Below are 19,280 nucleotides of genomic sequence, written 5' to 3'. Positions count from 1 at the left end.
TATTTCAGTTCAATCAAGAAAGAGGCTTGTTCACATGCCTCAGGACAAGCACATTTCCAGATGCTCTGCTGGCCAGATCTGGACCACCCAAACTTTGCAGCACTAAACTTTCTGTCCCCATGCCAAAGCTTCAAAACCAGATGCCAGCTAGAACTAACAAAAAATTACTAAATAATTTAAAAATTAGTTGCTCATCCAAAAAGTACAGACCCTTTAATGCAATACCTATGGATAGCTGATGCTTTGTAATGTAATCATAGCAGGGATTTTTTTGAAATTGTATTACATTATTCTTAGAAGAACAGCAGATAGAAATGTATGATTTTCTCTTCCAAAGGAAGTTTTGTTTGCAGTGAAACCTCACATGGAATATGAGCATGGAGTTTTACTCCCAATAAAAAATAAAAATGTGAACCAAACAAAAGATTTGTCCAATTTGTAGTAGACATATTTGCAAGGCTGGACACTTGCTGTGAGCAAATATTTGGAATGTGTTTCTTGGTTTCAACAGCTCTGTAAAGCCTCATGGTGGTGTTTCCATTCCTCAGATGGCTGGAGGAACAAAGATGGCACAACCAGGCACATGTATGATTTTACAATCTGGTTTGTTCAATACTTGAGATAGTAAAGTTCCAATCAAGTAATCCTGGACACCAAATACACTCAAAGAACAGTTTGAATTGGTGGGCAAGACAGTTTTGTTGGGATTTGAGCGGACACTCTTGAGACAATGCAACTTTAATGCATTAGTCAACCTGCAACAAGTGGGAAAAATAACAAAACATTGAATAATTCTGTGATTCTCTAGTAAAATTAATCCTAAACGTCAATAAATGTTATGTAGATGATTTCTTAAACAGCTTCAGGAAAGGAATTAAGAGTGACTTACTGGCAAGATGGTTCTTTCTTCTTTAAGATACTGAAACTCCTGGAAGTTGAAGTCAAACTCATCATCATAAGCAAGTAGCTTCTGCTCCTCACCGTTGTGGAAGTGGCGCATCCTGATAGCTCTTCCAGCAAGATGAGCATGAAGAAGTACTGCAAATACATTAATCCCAGCTGGTCTCTCAGCACCGAGAGCCTGGGCAGGGGATACCAACATCATCAGTGTGCCCAGATGCAATGTAATGCAATGCAATGTACAATAAATATCAGTAAATGCATTTTGCATTCTCACAGTTTACAAAAAAATGCAGTCTGGAGCAAAACTAAATCTGTTTGTGAAATTCAGTTTTTATAGACAAAAAAGAATACTTTTTTCCTGTATATTTTAATTTTTTTGTTGTTGTTGTTAAATCCTAATTCACAGTTTTTATAAAAATCAACTGGGCTACAAATAATTCTCAATACATTCAATACTTTCAAGGGTATATTAGTACCTGAACATTGCTCTAGTGTTAATTGCTGATACGGATGAACATGAATGTTCATGGTGAAAAATAAATTCTTTGCAGCTATAAATGACATTATCATCAATATCATGCCAAGAGAAGCACTTTAAGAGGTTGCACTTCTAATATGCTCTACTTCCCATATTCAAGTCAACTGGTAGTGGAATACTGTAGGTTTCCATCTGAAAATTTTTCCAGGTCAAAAGCATTTTAAAATTAACTTTTCCAAATTGCCAGAAATCTGATATCACTCACACTCTAGCTGAGGTATATGGATCCAAACTTTTGGTATGCTAGACATAGATTCTTGCTCAGAGCCCAACCTAGAAATAATCTGTTATCACAATACCTTTCAAGTACAGCCTTAAGGTCAGAAACCTCACAATAATAGATTACTCAAGTGTTTTAAGGATGAAACATGCTATGACAATGTGCAACATTTAACACCAACAAGAACAAATCTAAATTCCTATCTAATTTGCCCTTCACACCAAACCACATCATAACAAGTGCTTACTCAACATTTCTCTACAAACTATATGAGAATTTCCCATGATACATGAATCAGAGATTTTACACAATGCTTCCTTTATCTGTAGAGATATTTAAATTATCTTAATAAAACCAAGTGGTTTAGGATTCCCTAATTTTGTACTTTGGGCCATATAACAAAAACTGCTCAGGTCTTTAGTTTTTGTAGTTGGTCTAAGAATACCTTTACAGCTTTCACTTCACCAATAGGAGCCTTTTGCACATGCACAGATCTTAATCAGTCTCTCCCAGTATTTTTTCTGGGCTAGCTCTTCCAGGCTACTAGTAGTTTTGCCATGGAAAGCAATGTATGCTTATATATTGAATATGCAATTAATCATTGCAAGAATTGTGTCATCAGCATTATTCCTATCAGTAAAACAGTCTGGATATTGAGAACCCCAAATATCCAGATCAAAAAGACTGAAAATTCTGGAGGGAAGCACATAGCAGAAGCCTTTGCTCACTTCTTTAAGCAGTAACTATCAAAAAAATGTCCAAAACTATTCCTAAGAACGAAAACCAATGGATTCAGGCAGGAGACATACCTCTTCCAGACATTCCAGTGTGCAGTGACCCTCTGACACAAATTCAGGCATGCCCGGTGGGATATTGTGGAAAAGGCTGACCCAAAGACCAGCTTCAATAACTCCTGCATCATATTTCCTTATAACTGGAGTATAAAACAGCCTCAGACCTGAGTTATCTATCAAGCCTGCAACAAAAGAACACTGTCAGCTGTGGCTGTAAATCAATTTTACAAAAACAAAACCAAACTGAACCAAGCCAAAAAACAAAAAAACAAACAAACAAACAAAAACCCAAACACAAAACAAATAAAAAAACAAAACAGGCAAAACCAAAAAACAAAAAAACCCCAAAACAATCAGAAAAAAAACCACATCCCCCCCCCAAAAAAAACCCAACCCAACACACCAAAAAAACCACCAAAAACTTTCAAAGTCCAATTGCTTCACATTTTTCAAGGCTTGTCCTATGATTTTTACATGAAAACAGGGGAATCAACCTCAATAACCTGGAAATGAGTCAAAACATATGCAGGAAGTAATAAATAGGGGCAGCCCACAGGAGGGTTGTTAAACTTGGTCTGTTCATATCTGTGGTTCTCAGATGTGAATGAATAATATGTGCTGCCTCTATATTCCTCTCACTAAGTTACCAACATGGACCTCAGAGAAAAGAAGGTAAATCACAGGCAGAGCAAACAACAGAAGGAAATGACAAGAACTCAAAAGGTGCTCGGTATGATTTTCAAATGAAATATTTAAAGCAGAGTTTAAAGTTGTTATGGGATTTTTTTAACATTTTCAAGCCCTGTGTTTTCTACTTGTGAATTTACCTATTCCTTCACCTTGAGCCCTAGATTTAGTTATATTTTTATTTTGGTTTGGATTGCTTGTAACATTACAACATACCTCAAATGACCAAATACATCCCTTTTGTAGTCTCCCCTATTGTTAAGAGACAATCAATGAAATATAAATCCTAAATCCCAAACCTGAAGATAATACCAGCACCTTGAGTCAAGTAGACAAGTGAACTACATAGGTTTTTTATGCTGCACTCACTCAAGGATTTCTCTTGATTTCAAAAAGTAGTTTAAAAAACCAAAGCCTGATTGTGGGTTTTAAGAATCAAAATCATAGAATCATCAAGTTTGGAAAAGACCTCTAGGATCATTGAGATGAACTGTCCACCCAACAACCCATTCTCTCTAAACCATCCACTGTAATGCTCCATTTACCTGTCTTTTGTACACCTCCAGGGATGGTGACCCCACCACCTCCCTGGGCAGCCTGTTCCAATGCCTCACCACTCTTTCTGTGAAGTTTTTCCCAATATCTAACCTGAACCTAACCTGATGGAGCTTTACCCCATTTTGTCTTGTGCTATCACTGGCCAGAAGAGAGAAGAGGCTGACATCCATCTCACTACCAACTCATTTCAGGTAGTTGTAGAGAGTAATGAGGTCTCCCCTCAGCTGCCTCTTCTCCAAGCTGAACAGCCTCATAAGGTCTGTTCTCCAGACCCCTCCTCAGCTTCTTCTCTGCATCCTCTCCAGCTCCTCAATGTCCTTTTTGTCCTGCGACGCCCAAAGCTGCACCCAGTACTCAAGGTGCAGCCTCACTAATGCCAAGTATGGCCAAGTGAGGCCTCCCTGGTCCTGCTGGCCACACTGTTCCTGATGAAGGCCAGGATGAAGTTGGCCTTCTTGGCCACCTGGGCACACTGCCAACTCGTGTTCATCCAGCTGTCAATCAACATCAGGTCTGCTGGGCAGCTCTCCAGTCACTCCTTTCCAAGCCCATGGCACTGCTGGGGGGTGTTGTGGCCAAAGTGCAGGACCCAACATTTGGCCTTACTGAAACTCATGCAGTTGGCTTCAGCCCATCAGTCAAGCCTGTCCAGATCCCTCTGCAGAGCCTCCCTACCCCCGGGCAGATCAACACTCTCACTCAAATTAGTGTCATCTCCAAATTTACTGAGGGTGCACTCTATGCCCTCATCCAAATCACTGATAAAGATGCTAAGCAGAAATGGCCCCAGCACTGAGCCCTGGGGAACACCACTGGTGACTGGCTACCAACTGGATTTAACTCCACTCAGAACAACTCTTTGGACCCAGCCTTCCAACCAGTTTTTAATCCAGCAGAGCACATGAACTTCCAAGCTGTGAGCAGGCAGCTTCTCTAGGAGAACGCTGTGGGAAACCTTGTCAAAGGCTTTGATAAAGTCAAGGTACACAACATCCACAGCTTTTCCCTCATCCCATAAGCAGGCTAGTTAATCATAGAAGGAGATAAGGTTAGTCAAACAGGACCTGCCCTTCATGAAACCATGCTGACTGCTGTGCAACTACTGCATAACAGCACTCAGGATTATCTCTTCCATCAACTTCCCTGGGACTGAGGTCAAATAGACAGACCTGTAATTTCCAGGATCATCCTTCTGACCCTCCTCATATGTGAGGATTACATCAGCAGTTTTCCAATGGTATTATTTTCCAAAATGATATTCATCTATTTCTTTCATCTAAATGTTTAGCCATATGCATTTGTTTGTGTATCTGTTCAGAATTTATGTTGCCTCTGTCATCTAACTTCATATAATTATTTCTTATACTAGCCATTTTTATTAGGAAAGATACAAGCACAAAACAAAGATTAATTTCTCCTGCAGAAGCCTTACAATCTGTTAGCTTATGTCTTACCTTCAACTTTGTTGTCCCTTTTCAAACACTAGTCTTGAAAATTAAAAATGCAAAAAACCTACCAAGTACCTCAGAGGAGATATCAAGTTTGCTAGTGACATATAATGGTCTACTAAAAAAAATAACAAACACAGCAGTGCCTGTAACCAAATTTTACACCAATGGGAAATCAGCAGGCTATTTTAAGATATACAAATGTCAGGCTGGCAGAGTTATCCAGTCACTAAAATACCTAAAAGAGAGTAGATAGTTATTAAGGAACTCAGGATATGAAGTATGCATAGCAAATAAAAAGTGGTAATTAACCATGAGACATCCTGCAATATGCAAATCATGACATTTCAGGCACTTTATACAACATCCCAATTTTCATGTGTTTGGGAACACATACTCATTCCCTTTCTAAAGATATTTGTACAGTCTCATCAACTTGAATTTTTCCTTTGTTGTATTTTCCTTTCAAGCTTGTTACTAACACCTAAATACCAGAAATGTTTATGATAGATGTGAGTTTTGATAAACAGTCTCAAAGGAGGACACTTTTCCTATTAGAATGAATGGTAAGGATTTCATGAACAGAAACTTCCAAAACTAGACAAGTTGGAAACAATTAAATAATTTTTTATTCTAACTGGAACATCAACTACAATCCAAGTCACATAGGAAAACATTACCCCAAATCACAACAGGAAGATGACCATGCAGCCTTTAACCACAAGACCCAAGCAAGGAAAAGGCAGACCCCAAAAAGTGAAAGCAAAGGGGACTTGGTGGTAGGTTTGGTACTATGTCAGAAGAACTCATGGACTGCCTGCCTGAAGCAGATAGAGCACCTAGGTCTACTCCTTCACACTCCTGCCTGAAGCAGACAGAGCACCTAGGTCTACTCCCTCACACTCCTGGCATGACCTTATACCATGAAATTTGTAAAGGCAGAGAGAAACATGACCTGGATAGACTCCCTGCCTATGCTATCTGAATTTTCCTGGGTCTTTGGCAGGTCTGTTTGTTCACCTGGGACTGTCCCAACAAGATAATATTTTCCCCATTGCTTAAAAGAAAACATTATTAATTCCCTGTTTCTGTACATGGCACTTTGTTATGGTTTGAGGGGACACAGGTTAATTTTGTAGTACTAATACGATGACTTAGCCAGAGAGTGTTTTTTAGGAACCTAAGGGATGATGCAGGGTGCAGGACTGGGGTCCTGGGGTTTCCCAGCAAGAGGAAAGCAGAGAGAAAAAAAGATGAAGAATGTAGTGATAAAGATAGATGTATTCACCTAGTACATGATAATTTTAAAATCCGAATCTCCCACTGACTTCTGATTAAGCTTTTGAGTGCTGTGAGAAAAAACAGGAACTACTGAGCAGGGGAAAAGCAAGCCTCAGGTTCCTATTTGCTCTGTTTGCTGTGCATTGCACTGAGAAGCACTTATGTCTAATACATTTTTGAGTCTTGAATGTTTTAAAGACCATGAAAGTACAAACCTTCTGTGTAGGATGGATTGTCATAATGCACCTCCATAAGAACAAACTGTGGATCAGCTGCTGTGCCAATGGATAAGCCAACATGAGGAGGGTAGGTGAAGCCCTGGAAATCAACACATGCATACAGAGTTAAGGCATTTTTGGCATGGTTAAGATTTGATTTATTTTTTCAATTTTTTTTTTGTAATGGTAAAATCGTATTACTGGCAACATTCACAAAGGTAACTTCTTTTAAAACTTTCTGAACATGGCTTTGTGGAGTAATATATTTATTATATGCCCAATGCACCATATAGCTATGTCAATATAGCTATAGCTGATACTATGCATCTAGAGGAAAACACCCTGGTCTGGCCTCTGCTTTGGCTGGACTTGAGACTTCCTGAGGTCCCTTCCAACCTGCATAATTCTGCGATCTTATGACTATTAATCCTTTGTTTATTACTTGAGTGGAAAAGGAAAAATCCATTTCAAATGCATAAACATTGCATCATCAACCAGTTAGTCTGACAATAAAACCATTATGAATAAGTGAATCTGCATTTTAAATGTTCCCAGTTTCTAAAAGCAGTAATTTCCAGGGAATACTGAGGCACTTAATTAGGCTGTTTTTCCTCTACAAACCATAGCATTTGATTGATGACTGTAAAATGATCTGAACGATAAGGATGGTCTTCATAGCTACATTTCCATTAGCAAGCCATGTAGTGAAAAAGAAGTTTTTCTCTGCAGTGCAACGTGTTGTGCTGGGCTCAGCATTCAGATCTTTTAGACAAGCTCTGGTCAGATCACATGCACTGAAACCCATTTGTTGCTGGGAGCTGCTGTGTTCATCCCACCATTTTCAGTTCAACTTTATTCCAAAGGGAGCTGTGCAAGTCCTCAGACCACTTGTGATGGTAAACACAGCTCAGTAAATGGGGATAACTGGGAGAATTACTTCAAAAGCTGAAAAAGTCTTCAAAAGATTAAAACCAAAATCTTCAAAGTGAACTCACTACTCAGATTCACCTTTATAGGAATGAATCCACACCACTATATAGCTAATACTTTGATATGCAGTTTGAGTTCCCAACTTTCTTATGCTTGATGGACATGAATAAATTCATCTTAGTATTTAGTAATAAATATTGCCACCTCCATTTCATGTAAGGGTAAATGACAGCACTATGAGTCCTTCAGTAAACCTGACTGTAACCCAGCTCTCTCAGCTTCCTCTCTACGTATCAGCAGAATAATCCTTGCAAAAGCCTCCATAGTGCTTCTCAAATGATAACTTATTTATATGAGTTTTTAAATTAACTTAGATTAAAACAGTTGAAAGTACAAATACTAGGTCAGAACATAGCTGATGGCAAAAATGCACAAAGCATACAGTAGGGATGATTTTTATGGTGGATTAAACTTATTTTGATGGGTCTGTGTAGCAGCTCTGGCTTCCCTACACTGCAGCACTTCAAGATGGTTTTGGATTGCAGGCTGGCAAAGAAAGGCTCCAGTAACTATCACCCTAGACCCTCTCTGTGCCCACATCATTGTGTCTGTGGACACACAGTGAATCAAAGGGATAAAGAAGGGGTGGGATTATTGGAATGCTGGGGATTCTGGAAGCATTAACTGCAGCCTAAAGTAACATATACAATAAGCTGAAAACACAGCCTTAGGAGAACGTGGCATCAGAGACTGTGATTATTACAGATATGAATATGCCCCATTGCTATGAGCAAATTAGTCCTTTTTCTGCCTCTGCTTTGACAAAGGGTCACACCTACAGTGAAATGATGTCTCTTTGGGATGGGTAGGAGATTTCAGAATGATATGCCTGAGTGGGGCAACAATGTAACCATGTCCTATTGAAATGCAGAATTATTTAAATATATGTCTAACTTCATTTGGAACATCTTACCTCCATGGCTTTTATGCAGTCACCTACAGAGACTTTCTTATCTTTCTGGTGTTCTCCAAAGGTAACAGATACTGGTTGTTGCTGGAGGTAGTGTATTTCCATATCAGATGGAACAAGCTGATAAGGCAACACACTTTCATGCTTCCCAGTCATCTTCTTTCCCTAATGCATCAGCTCTATACAATTTTCATTATTTTTCACTTGTCATTCAGGATGTTCATTGCGTTTCATACTTAGGAGGTCAGCAAGAACTTAAGGAGTTGAGGTATTTTCAGACTGTAATTCTGGACCCTTCAAACCAGCCAGCTGAAGTAACCACTTACATCCTAGGGAGAAGCTTCATTATGCCTCCTAAAGGCCGATCGATGAAACATTCTAGACAGTCATTCACCCTACCTCTCCTCCAATGGCCCAAGCAAAAATGACCGTCTCACATGTGAGAAAGGAGTCTGGCATGTTGGGATGGTAGCACTCATGCCCGTAGTCCAGCACACTGTCATTCAAAGTGCTGCTGCACTGGTAGAGCAGGATATGGTGCACCAGATTCTCATGGCCTTTCTGGATCAATGGCTCAACCTGTCAATGTAAAAATGAAAAAGAAAAAGAAAGAAAGCACATCTCAGGTGTGACTATTTCAGTGCAGAACGAACTAAAAATTATACGGTGCTTTTATTTTAAAAGAGACAATTATATTAAATTGCTGCTAGGTTGAAATCACTTCAGCACTCTGCAGCCCCAAGCATTGAAGATGTCATTTCCCAAGTGCATCAGTGTGGGACAGCAGGAAAATTTTGTGGCTTGATGAAACCTCTGTTGTTATCTGTCTTGTTCTCATTTCACCCACCCCAGTCTTGCACTGTCACTTATCTTTCTCCCTGCCTGATCCTGTTTGGCCACATTCCATCATGAAGGGGATATGAACCAGCTGAACATCTGTCCAGCTAAACCAGCTTGGTATCTGAACTACTCAGAACTTTTCATCCCTCTTTCTGCCTCTTTTGTACTATTTTAAACTCCACATAGATTTTATCCATCTAGAGTGAGCCCAGAGGCATACCCCAAATTCCTCAGCAGCTCAAGATGGACTCTAAAATTTTTTTGACATCTACAAGAAATTAGAATGATTTTACAATCTGCTCAGTTGTAAAGAGTTTATTAACATAAAGTCATTCCTCAGAGGGTGGGTGCTTTGGTCTGTGACAGTGAAGAGCTGCAGGGCTCCCAGGGGTGCCTGGGTGTCCTCAATATAATTTGACAACCAAACTTCAGGGTAGGCTGAAATTATTATTATTTCATTCCTGTATAACAGTGTTCACTTGCTTTTTGAATGATGTTGATTTATCTCAGTCAGAGATTGCAGCCCTGGGGCAAACATGAATATTTCTGAAAAAAATAATTTTGTTTTTCAGAAAGATCATATTCCATGACATATCAGAATATAGGAAACTATTTTAAACTGAGGTTTTCCCATTCAAATATTGCATCCCATTCTATCATATCTACCTTCAAATAGAAAGAGATAAACATTCATGTTTTCATAGGAAAAGGAAAGTTTTGGCAATGCAACTCTTAAGCTGTAGGGTGCCATGCAGAATTACCTTTTAATATTAGGAAAGAGAAGGAATTTTTAAAAGGCAGAAAATGTATATACAGACAGTTTTTACATCATGTGTTTTGCAAGCACATGAACCCCAACTAAAAAAGGACCAGAAAAAGTTTATTACCTTATCAAAATATAGTCAGCACAATATTGTTACCAGAGACTTATCTCTCTGCACTTTGTTCAAGCCACTAAATCAATTACAAAATAGCAAAGACAGGAAGAAGCAACCAGAGCCTGGGTGTATTAAGACCACCCTCGTTGTTTTAAATCTGCAAAATAGCATCGAAGTTGGGCTCTTGGGGAGCTGCTGAGTACCTGCACGGCTGTCCAAGAAGCACACAACCCCATACCACCCACTTCACTCTCCTTAGAAGTCAGTGGAAGGATGCCAACTTACACGGATGCACCAAAGTTTTCTTTTGAAAGCAAGACTGAAAAACTACACAAGAGAACTACAAGAGATCTTCCACACTCTTCTCAGCAATCACTATTTGTGACTACCCTGACAATCACAATGAAGAACTGCACTAAAGGGATTTTTGAAGGACCTAATCACTTTTCCCATCAAATCAGTATTTATCCCCAAATTTGTCAGATTGACTGTCAAAGGTTCAGAAATCCATTTCAGCTTGATCTTGCTTCTTCTCTCTTTTCCTCATATTGCTGCATATTTATCAAACACTGCAGAACCAAAACATACTCACATGCCAGAATATACATTAAATATCAGTATCAGTTTCACCAGAATTCAGAAACTTCCCATAATGTATAGGTTAGTCAGTGAAACGATTATGGGAATACTAGCTTTGTAACTAACAAGAGAGTATTTTTGTCCCACCATGTGACAGTTCTGCCTGCTGCTACAAGATCCCAGCACCTGCTGTGCTCACAATCGCTACTTCAAAACCAACTTCCCCTTAAAACAATGGGACACCACCAAAATTAGAAACTCACATCCTGTCATCAGTTTTTAGTGTTGGTTACCTAAACAATAACAGCACTTCAAAAAGAAGGTTTGTTCAATTTTCTTTAGTAAAGAAAAGAAAATAAAAGAAATCCTTGAGCATCATTTTGATGCATCTTGTAGGGCAACTTTTATTTTTTGGATGGACAAATAAATAATGAAATGCAGCACCGAACTTATACTTTTTACACATTTTTACTAGGACATGGTTGAAGATGTACTACCTTTCTCTCTCATCCTTTTAAAACAAATAGGGGAGAAAAAAAAAAGAAAAAAAAAAAGAGAAAGTATTAGGAGTGATCAAAAATCTGTTAAAAAAAACAAAACAACAAAACCAAAAAAAACCAAACTTAGGAAAATCTCATTAATCACAAATTTTTCATTTCCTAGAAATGCATGGAAATATTTTAATGGCCAGCTCCCTAAAGATCACAGCATCATTTCTGTCTGAAACAAGAGTAGGAAGAGAAGTGGACCACCTAGACATGTTGTCTTCCCATTCTCTTATCCCATGACAAGCTAATTGTGTTTATTTCCTAGAACAACTTCAGAAAAGAAAATAAATCAATGTAAGTTGATTCTCTGTTGTAAGAATTATCTGGAACAGGGATTTAAACATGCCATTCAGCATCCTAGGTGAGTGCTGCCCTAGTTACTTAGCCATGATATTTCAGCCTACAGAGTAATTTGGTAGTTTAGGCTGCCTCCCTCTTCCTCCCTTGCCTTCCACAGAAAGCATCTGTACAGATTAGTTTGCTCCAAGCTGAAAAAAATTTCCAAAACCTCTTTATTTTTAAATTTTTATTTTTTATAATTCTTTCCCCACAAATAAACAAAATTCTTGTTTTCTGGCCAGCCTTACAAACAATGATGAACAATGACTGAGTTCCTCAAACAGGGGTCCAAATTCAGCAAATCACTAAGGTATTTAAATGTGCACAGAAGTAGTCCCAAGTGCAAAATTAGCTGCTAGAGCAGGTATCTAAAATTAAATATCTAGATCAGAGTGGCCAATATCTAGATAAGAAACCCGTGACTTTCCTTTCCCTTTCCTTGCTAATTCCTACCCACCTTTTGTTAGCCAAAGCAATCAAGACAGAGGCTGGAAGGAGACTTAAAGGGAATATGCACATAACTCCCTATTTTCCCCACTTGGCCTTGTTCTTTGAGGCTCATCTGTGGCATTTTCCCTGTTGCTGACATCCAAGGAAGACCCAGCTGTCAGGGTTCATCTCTTTGCCATGTTGTGAATAAGCCTGCAGAGAGTCTGCACCACTGGGGCACCTCAGTGACTTCTTCCCCTGCAGGCAAAGTGCATTTTCTGCTTGACATTTCCTAACAGCCAGAGGCTCAGATAACAAAAGCACTATATCCACCCAACATCAAAATGCTGAAAGCGTTTGGGATAGAAAAAAAAATATAAATGCATGCAACAAGACACGGTCTCCCCTGCTTTTCATGAAACCCACAAAAAGAAGCTGCTGGTTTATTATTCATGATGATTTACTTTATGCACCCTCTCTACCTTTCTTGAAAGTGTAAGTGTAGGCAGATGTACAAAGCACACTGACATATATGAACCTATTTGACTCCCACTATCAGAGATAAAGAATAATTGATGTGCTACAATCCACCACCACATCAAATCAAGTTTTCCAGAGATAGAGGTAGCCAAAATACACTACATTCAAATGCAAAATGAAGACACTGCCTTCTGAAAGCAGAAGTATGTGTTATGGTTATGGTGCTTGATTTTCATGACCCATACACATCAGATAGTCTGAGAAATTTTACAGAGCTCTTTTCACCATACTGTATCTCATAGCACTTCTCAAATTACTTACTTTCAAAGCATATTACAAATTTTTAATTCATTATCAAGTTAGCTAATGTATTTTCCACCTGTTAATTTAACAGAAGCCCTGTTCTAGTCACCAGGCTGACATCACATGAACAAAAGTAAATGCTGACGTCTGATAATGCTGCTTTACTCAGCTCAAATTTTTCTTCCTCTTTTCTCCATTCTCTCTTTACCTACTGCACAAAGTGGACATACCATGTGTCTTGGTTTCTTAAAAAAAACAAGCCAAATTTGTAACTTAGTCGAGCCTTGCATCACAAGCTGCTGATAAGCAGGGTCAAGTTACTAATATATGATACATTAAACAGGATGAAAATGGAAACAGCTCAAGTCACCCAAGAGGTAAGATTCTCTACAAGAGAAAAATATCTCCAGAGACCTGGAAGTCTTTCTTACTTATTCCCGTTTTTCTCCCTTTGCATTTGCTTTGCTTTCTGTGAAGTTACCCACCATGGTTTGTTCTTCATGCTTGCTTGTGTGAACAGTGCAAGTTAGTAAGTTGTAGCAATACCCTCACCATAGTGTCCCTGTTAAAACAAAATCACCTCGCTGAACTTCAGAAAATAAAATAGTGAATTTATTTTTATATATTAAAAAAACCAGCAGTTTTTAAATCTATACTGAAATGTCAATGAAAGATATGTTTACTTTTTTCTGGCTCAAAAACCAGCTTCAACTTAATCTGCCTTTTAAGGACACTATAAGATGGAATATTGCTATATAACTGACTTTTAATAAGGTCACAGCTTTACACAACACCTTGTATTTGTAGCCAGTGGTGTCAAAGGATAAAAAAAATAAAAATCTATAATCTCAAAATTAGGAGTAAAAATTTTACACAAGATTTTGTCTTAGCCCAGTTGCATCTGCAAGTTTCAAGCCCAAGGCTTGTTATTTTATTTAGGAAAGATTGCCATGCCCGTGATGAACTCAGACCAAAAAGTGATGGTTGTGAAACAGAAATGGCTGAATTTACTTGAGAGAATATTGGTAGCAGAAGACCAGGTCTCTGCTTTCTATTGTTGGGAAGATCTACTACCTTCTTACTGATTAGCCTGGTTTTGTATTTCTGTCACAAATGAGAACCATGTAGATCAACTGAAGTATTTGTCTGACTTAGAAAGTTCTTCAAATGTAGACACAATGTCTTCTTACTAGGAATTTTCAAGCGTGTTGTTGTGGAATGAACAAATATTTACCTAAAATATCTCTTTTAAGGTTTTAGATTTTTATTCAGCAAAGCAAATATTTAGAATAGTTGGCTTAATACAGTTGAGTATTTTCACAAAAAACCTCCATGTATTCCAGAAAAAAAACCCTGAATTGTAATATGGTTTTATTTTCCTCTAAGTTTTCTGCAAGGAAAAAACCAGTCATTTTCTGCCTATCATTACTGCTTGCACAAAACCAAAAGGTGTGCTGAGAAAAACCCCAAGCTCTGTGCATGACTCCAGGGCAGACCAGGATTTTAGTGCTGATGACCAAACAGCTACCTCATGTCAGGAGAAAAGCCTGCCTAGGTCAGCCTCCTATCTGGGACACTAATCAGTTGCAGACTTTCAGCCTGCACTTCAGGCATCCTTGGATCAGGCAGGGACCACCTTGCCAGCACCCCCACCCTGTCTGTCAGAAAGCATTAAATCAAAGCCACAGAGCTGTTAGCACCAACAAAGATACCTCAAACACTCAACAAGCTGCAGCCTGGCATGGGCTGAATGCCAATCTTTCTTGAGATCAGCCATCTCAGGTGGATCTACACAGCCAAGTGACCTCTTACGGTTTTCTCACTACAAACAAGATCCTGAATTAAGTCTTCATTATAGAATCATAGAATCATAGAATTGGCTGGGTTGGAAGGGACCTCAGAGATCATCGAGTCCAACCCTTAAACCACCACTGCAGTTACCAGCCCATGGCACTGAGTGCCACATCCAGTCTCTTTTTAAATAGCTCCAGGGACGGAGAATCCACTGCTTCCCTGGGCAGCCCATTCCAATGTCTGATCACTCTCTCCGTAAAGAAATTCTTTCTAATATCTAACCTAAATTTCCCCTGGCACAACTTAAGACCGTGCCCTCTTGTCTTGTTGAAAGTCGTCTGGCAAAGCTCTCAACAAGCTTATTCTGTCTTCCTCCAAAAGGTGTATATTTTGGTGAGCGAATTGCAGGAGGCAGAGCAAAACCAGTTTCTGGTTCAATGATAGTCATCTGTGGACAGCAGGCAGCATTACTGCCTAACTTGAGTTGTTCAAATGTAAAACTGTTCGTCAAAAGTATTTTCATAGACATTTTTCACGTCTTCAAGCTGGAGCAAAGTATAACTCACGGAGCTAGTGGCATATCTAGCGGCTTGTATTTTAATACAAAAGAGATGGAGATGAGAAAAAGGCCCAGAAAACAGAAACTGTCTCCACCCCCAACCTCATAATGTGATCAGGTAAGGTTTCCTTGGAGGATGGGCAGTCTCCCAACAAAAAATAGAGGTTCCATACAACTGAAAGCATTTATATTTGCATGATTATTCCTTAGTATGTGTGGAAAGGCTGGTCTCCAAAGAGACAATATAATCCCAAACTGAAATAAGTGTTGACTTGTCTATTTATTTATTTAAGCTATACTGTTGGCATTTGGATATAACTGGTTTGGGGTATACTTTAAAATGCATAATAAAAAATCTAACATCACTGTAAAGAAAAAGTCTCTACCACATGAATGGAAAACCTTATTCAAAGCACAAGTATTTCCTGTTTTTGGTGAAAAGAAGAAATTGTTTATTCAGTGACTATATAGTTCAATGAAGAATCTTACTTATTTTATTAGTATGCCATATTAAGTAATTGGCATACCTCCCTTTCAAGCTGCAGAATTTTTATTGGAAAAGAATACATACTTTCAGATAAAAGTTACTGTTGATGCACTGTGACCTTGGAGAAAAGGCAATATATCTGCATTCACACAAATTCTTCCACATGCTACTATAATTAAAGAAACACTAATGATTACACTGTATGTCCAAAATTTCTATGGGTCAGTGTGCAGAAAACTTTATATTTTAACCAACTTTATATTTTAACCAGTAATTTTTTAAACCAATAAAACTACACACTTTACAAGAAGAGCTAGAGTTGTATTTAAGTTTTCTTGTTTTCTCTGCCACCAAGTCCGTTCCAAAGTTCTTATTTCCAATTAATTGCCTAGAACTCCACCATTCAAAGAGTTTCAGCCTTTAAAGATGTGCAGTAATTTAGACTAAATCCTAAAGAAGCACACCTCAAAGAAATATTCATAAAACACTGCTTCTGCCTGAGGTATGTCTGAAGATTTAAGATAACAAATTTAGTAACAGTTAAGATGTATAACCCTGAGGAGCACCCTGATAAAAAGCTCCTGTCAAGTAAAAACATGTTTCGTTCAGTTCCAGTTCCTGGCAATACACTTGTTGCCCTGCTCAGCAGCAGAAACACCAGCAAAGTTGTTGCATTATTTCTTAAGGCCAAAGTCTCACAGCAGAGTTGACACTCACCAAGCAGAATTAATCCACAATTAATCAGCACCCCCATTACCTTCTTGTGAAAACCATATCATAAGGAAGTAATATGTAACCAAATATATTTCAGATTTAAAGACAAAACGGGTTGATTATATTTATTCAAGAGGATCACATCATTTGAATGGTATAAGTAATAAAGGCAGTGAAATTACTCCCTTTTGTTCATGAAATAACCATTTATGCACAGCGATGTCTATCTGTGCCTTTGAGGTGGCAATGGAAGAGGTTTAATTTCCATTGTAAAAGTGCAAAATGTTCCCTTTGATCATGTAGCTTAATAACATTATACTTTTTCCTCCTCCTGCCTGGGACTGAACGTGCAACTTGGCCCAAAGTCAAGAGAATGTGAGAATTTACAGCATGTCCATTTCTTGTTTTACACAGGCTGGTGTATACTGTCATCAGAAATATTTTCTGACAAGGAAATGCTGACTTCTGTGAAGGACTACCAAAAGGGAACACACATGAGAAAGCCCTTAAACATTTGGATACTGAGCTTCTCTGTAATAATCACCAACCTGGATGCTCTGGCACCTAAAGCTTGTTGAAGGGAAAGCATGGGATAAAATAAGCTCAAGGCTCATGATTTTGACATGACAGCCTCTATTGCTCACAACCCTCTAAATATTTCTATTTACAGGGTTAATATACAAATATGAGATGGCTTACAAAATAAGTGTGGTTAGGTATTAGTGCTCCAATGTAATCTAAATGAAGAAGAAATTTTATTTCCAATCTGTGTTAGGTGTTTCTCTTCAGCCCCAACCTCTTGCACTAGGGTTAGTTTTCAGAGAATAATATTATGATACCCTCTCTATCTCTGGTTCCACTTGCAATGCTCAGTTGTCACACCTACGTCCAAACCATGGATTCATTGATTCTCAGGGGTAAAACAGAACAAAAGAACATCAATAACAATAGAAAAATATGTCCACACATAGCATAAATGGCTTCTAAATCCACGCAGATGACGACTGAACCACAGGTAGAAGGTGAGTAGTTTCTCTTTGCACCAAGACTGAAGTGATTTTATCTGGTTTTAAAATAATGTACATCTTGGATCTGATGAAAATATACCAGAAAAAAAAAAACAAAAACAAAACCAAAACAGAACAAAACCAATCCCCTCATTGCAGGGACATTTTCATCTTTCCATTACTATCTCTCAAGTTATTTGGACTGGAACTGTGTCTTTCTGCTTTATGAAGTGCCAATTACAGTTTTGGTCTCCAGAGAATTAATAGTATATCTAGTATATATATCTATAAATAATACAATTTTAGTACAGTGTTCTCAAGTGACTTCAAAAAGACCAAAACATCTGAAAAAGGCCCTAGTTGTGTGACTTCATGGGTACTGTTGAGGGCTATTGGAGCCCTACCCTATTAATTGTTTTAGTGCACTACCTAATCACAGGCTTACTCTAAAACCATGCACCAAGCTAAGGCTGAGGAAGAAACAACGACACAGTACAAGACAAAATGAGGTTAATCAATAGGAATTCCCTCATGAAGATCACTCCACAATTCATCCCAGAACTGGGAGGTGAATCTCAGAGACCTTCACAGAAATTGTACCCTCTGATTCTCTGTGCTCATCATTGGTCATATTTTAAGTTAAAGTCCTGCCATATGTAACTAGTAATTACATAACTTCTGGCTTTCATTTAACCAGAAAATCACACAAAATACCTATTTTCCAACCATATGCTTATATAGTCAATACAGTAATTCATGGGGTTTTTTCCTAATTAAAAAAAAATAGAAATCAAAGAAACTGGATTTAGTTAACTAGATATTCAAGCCTGCTGATGACAGAAATTACGTAGATAATTTTTGTGTAGCAAGTATGGAATAAGTTATGCAGCAATAGATGCATAGTTAAAGTATTCATGCTGTGAAGATATACAGGTGAAGTGAGAGAATACTACTGTAAAATAAGAATATACTTCACTAAGAAATATAAACTTTGCTGTGACAGTAAAATCTGTGGTCACATGTAGTGTCAGCTTTGATCACAGCATGAATTAGTACATGAAATAACATTACATCTGAAACAATTCAACAGAATATCAGAGAAGACAGTATTTCTGTTCTTTCCTGAGACATTTGCTTGGGACACTTTTAATTTCCAGCTATATGATTCTTTAACACCACAAAGCCTAATGGGCCAATTCAGGCTTGCACTGAAGAGACAGCCCTCCAGATGAAAGGGCAGATAGCTTGCAAACTCTGCAGCATAAGATGATCATTTGGTTGCCAGTCTAATTTACCAAGGCTGAAATTGCTTTCCAGGGGAACATCCAGGAAAATACAGAACGCTTGTTTATGTCGGGCCGCATGATGCAATTTGCTAGAGTTATCACATTGAGCAAAAACCCAAAAGTTCAAGCCAGAGAACAACAAGCAGTTACTGTCTGGTATCCTTCAAGTTAAAAATCAGTGCCCTCATTTAGGTACTGAAGGCTACAAGCTGCCCTTCTGGATTTCAGTCAATCAGTGTCTTAAACTGTAGTGGCTTTGTGTTTTCACACTGGGGGCTTTGGTATGACTAAAGCATTCCACTGTCAAAAAGCAGAGTTACCCCTGGCAACAAGTTCTTTTTGAGTTTCTACTTCCTTATCAGAGATTGCTCTGAAACTGAACATGAAGATTAACTAGCAGCTGCTGGTGTGCTCTAATACAGACCTTTCTTTAATTGAAGAGAGGCTCCCTTTTCTAAGGAGATAAAAAAAAGGAAAATTTTGGTGACTA

The 19,280-nt window shown here is 38.4% G+C and overlaps 1 protein-coding gene across 1 annotated transcript in view; it reads right to left on the bottom strand.

The window, feature by feature from the left end:
* The window catches only part of MOXD1 (monooxygenase DBH like 1), a 51,461-nt gene that overhangs the window by 10,996 nt on the left and 21,185 nt on the right, over positions 1–19,280 (bottom strand). Inside the window, exons 5-8 of the mRNA XM_030447751.1 lie at positions 8,947–9,126; positions 6,645–6,747; positions 2,471–2,637; positions 890–1,081 (exon numbers count right to left, since the gene is read on the bottom strand). Coding sequence (XP_030303611.1) covers positions 890–1,081; positions 2,471–2,637; positions 6,645–6,747; positions 8,947–9,126 — 642 coding nt within the window. The remainder of the gene's footprint in view (positions 1–889; positions 1,082–2,470; positions 2,638–6,644; positions 6,748–8,946; positions 9,127–19,280) is intronic.

Source organism: Calypte anna, chromosome 3 (assembly GCF_003957555.1).
Source record: "Calypte anna isolate BGI_N300 chromosome 3, bCalAnn1_v1.p, whole genome shotgun sequence".
NCBI classification, from domain to species: domain Eukaryota; kingdom Metazoa; phylum Chordata; class Aves; order Apodiformes; family Trochilidae; genus Calypte; species Calypte anna.
This window is presented reverse-complemented; position numbering and strand designations above follow the sequence as displayed.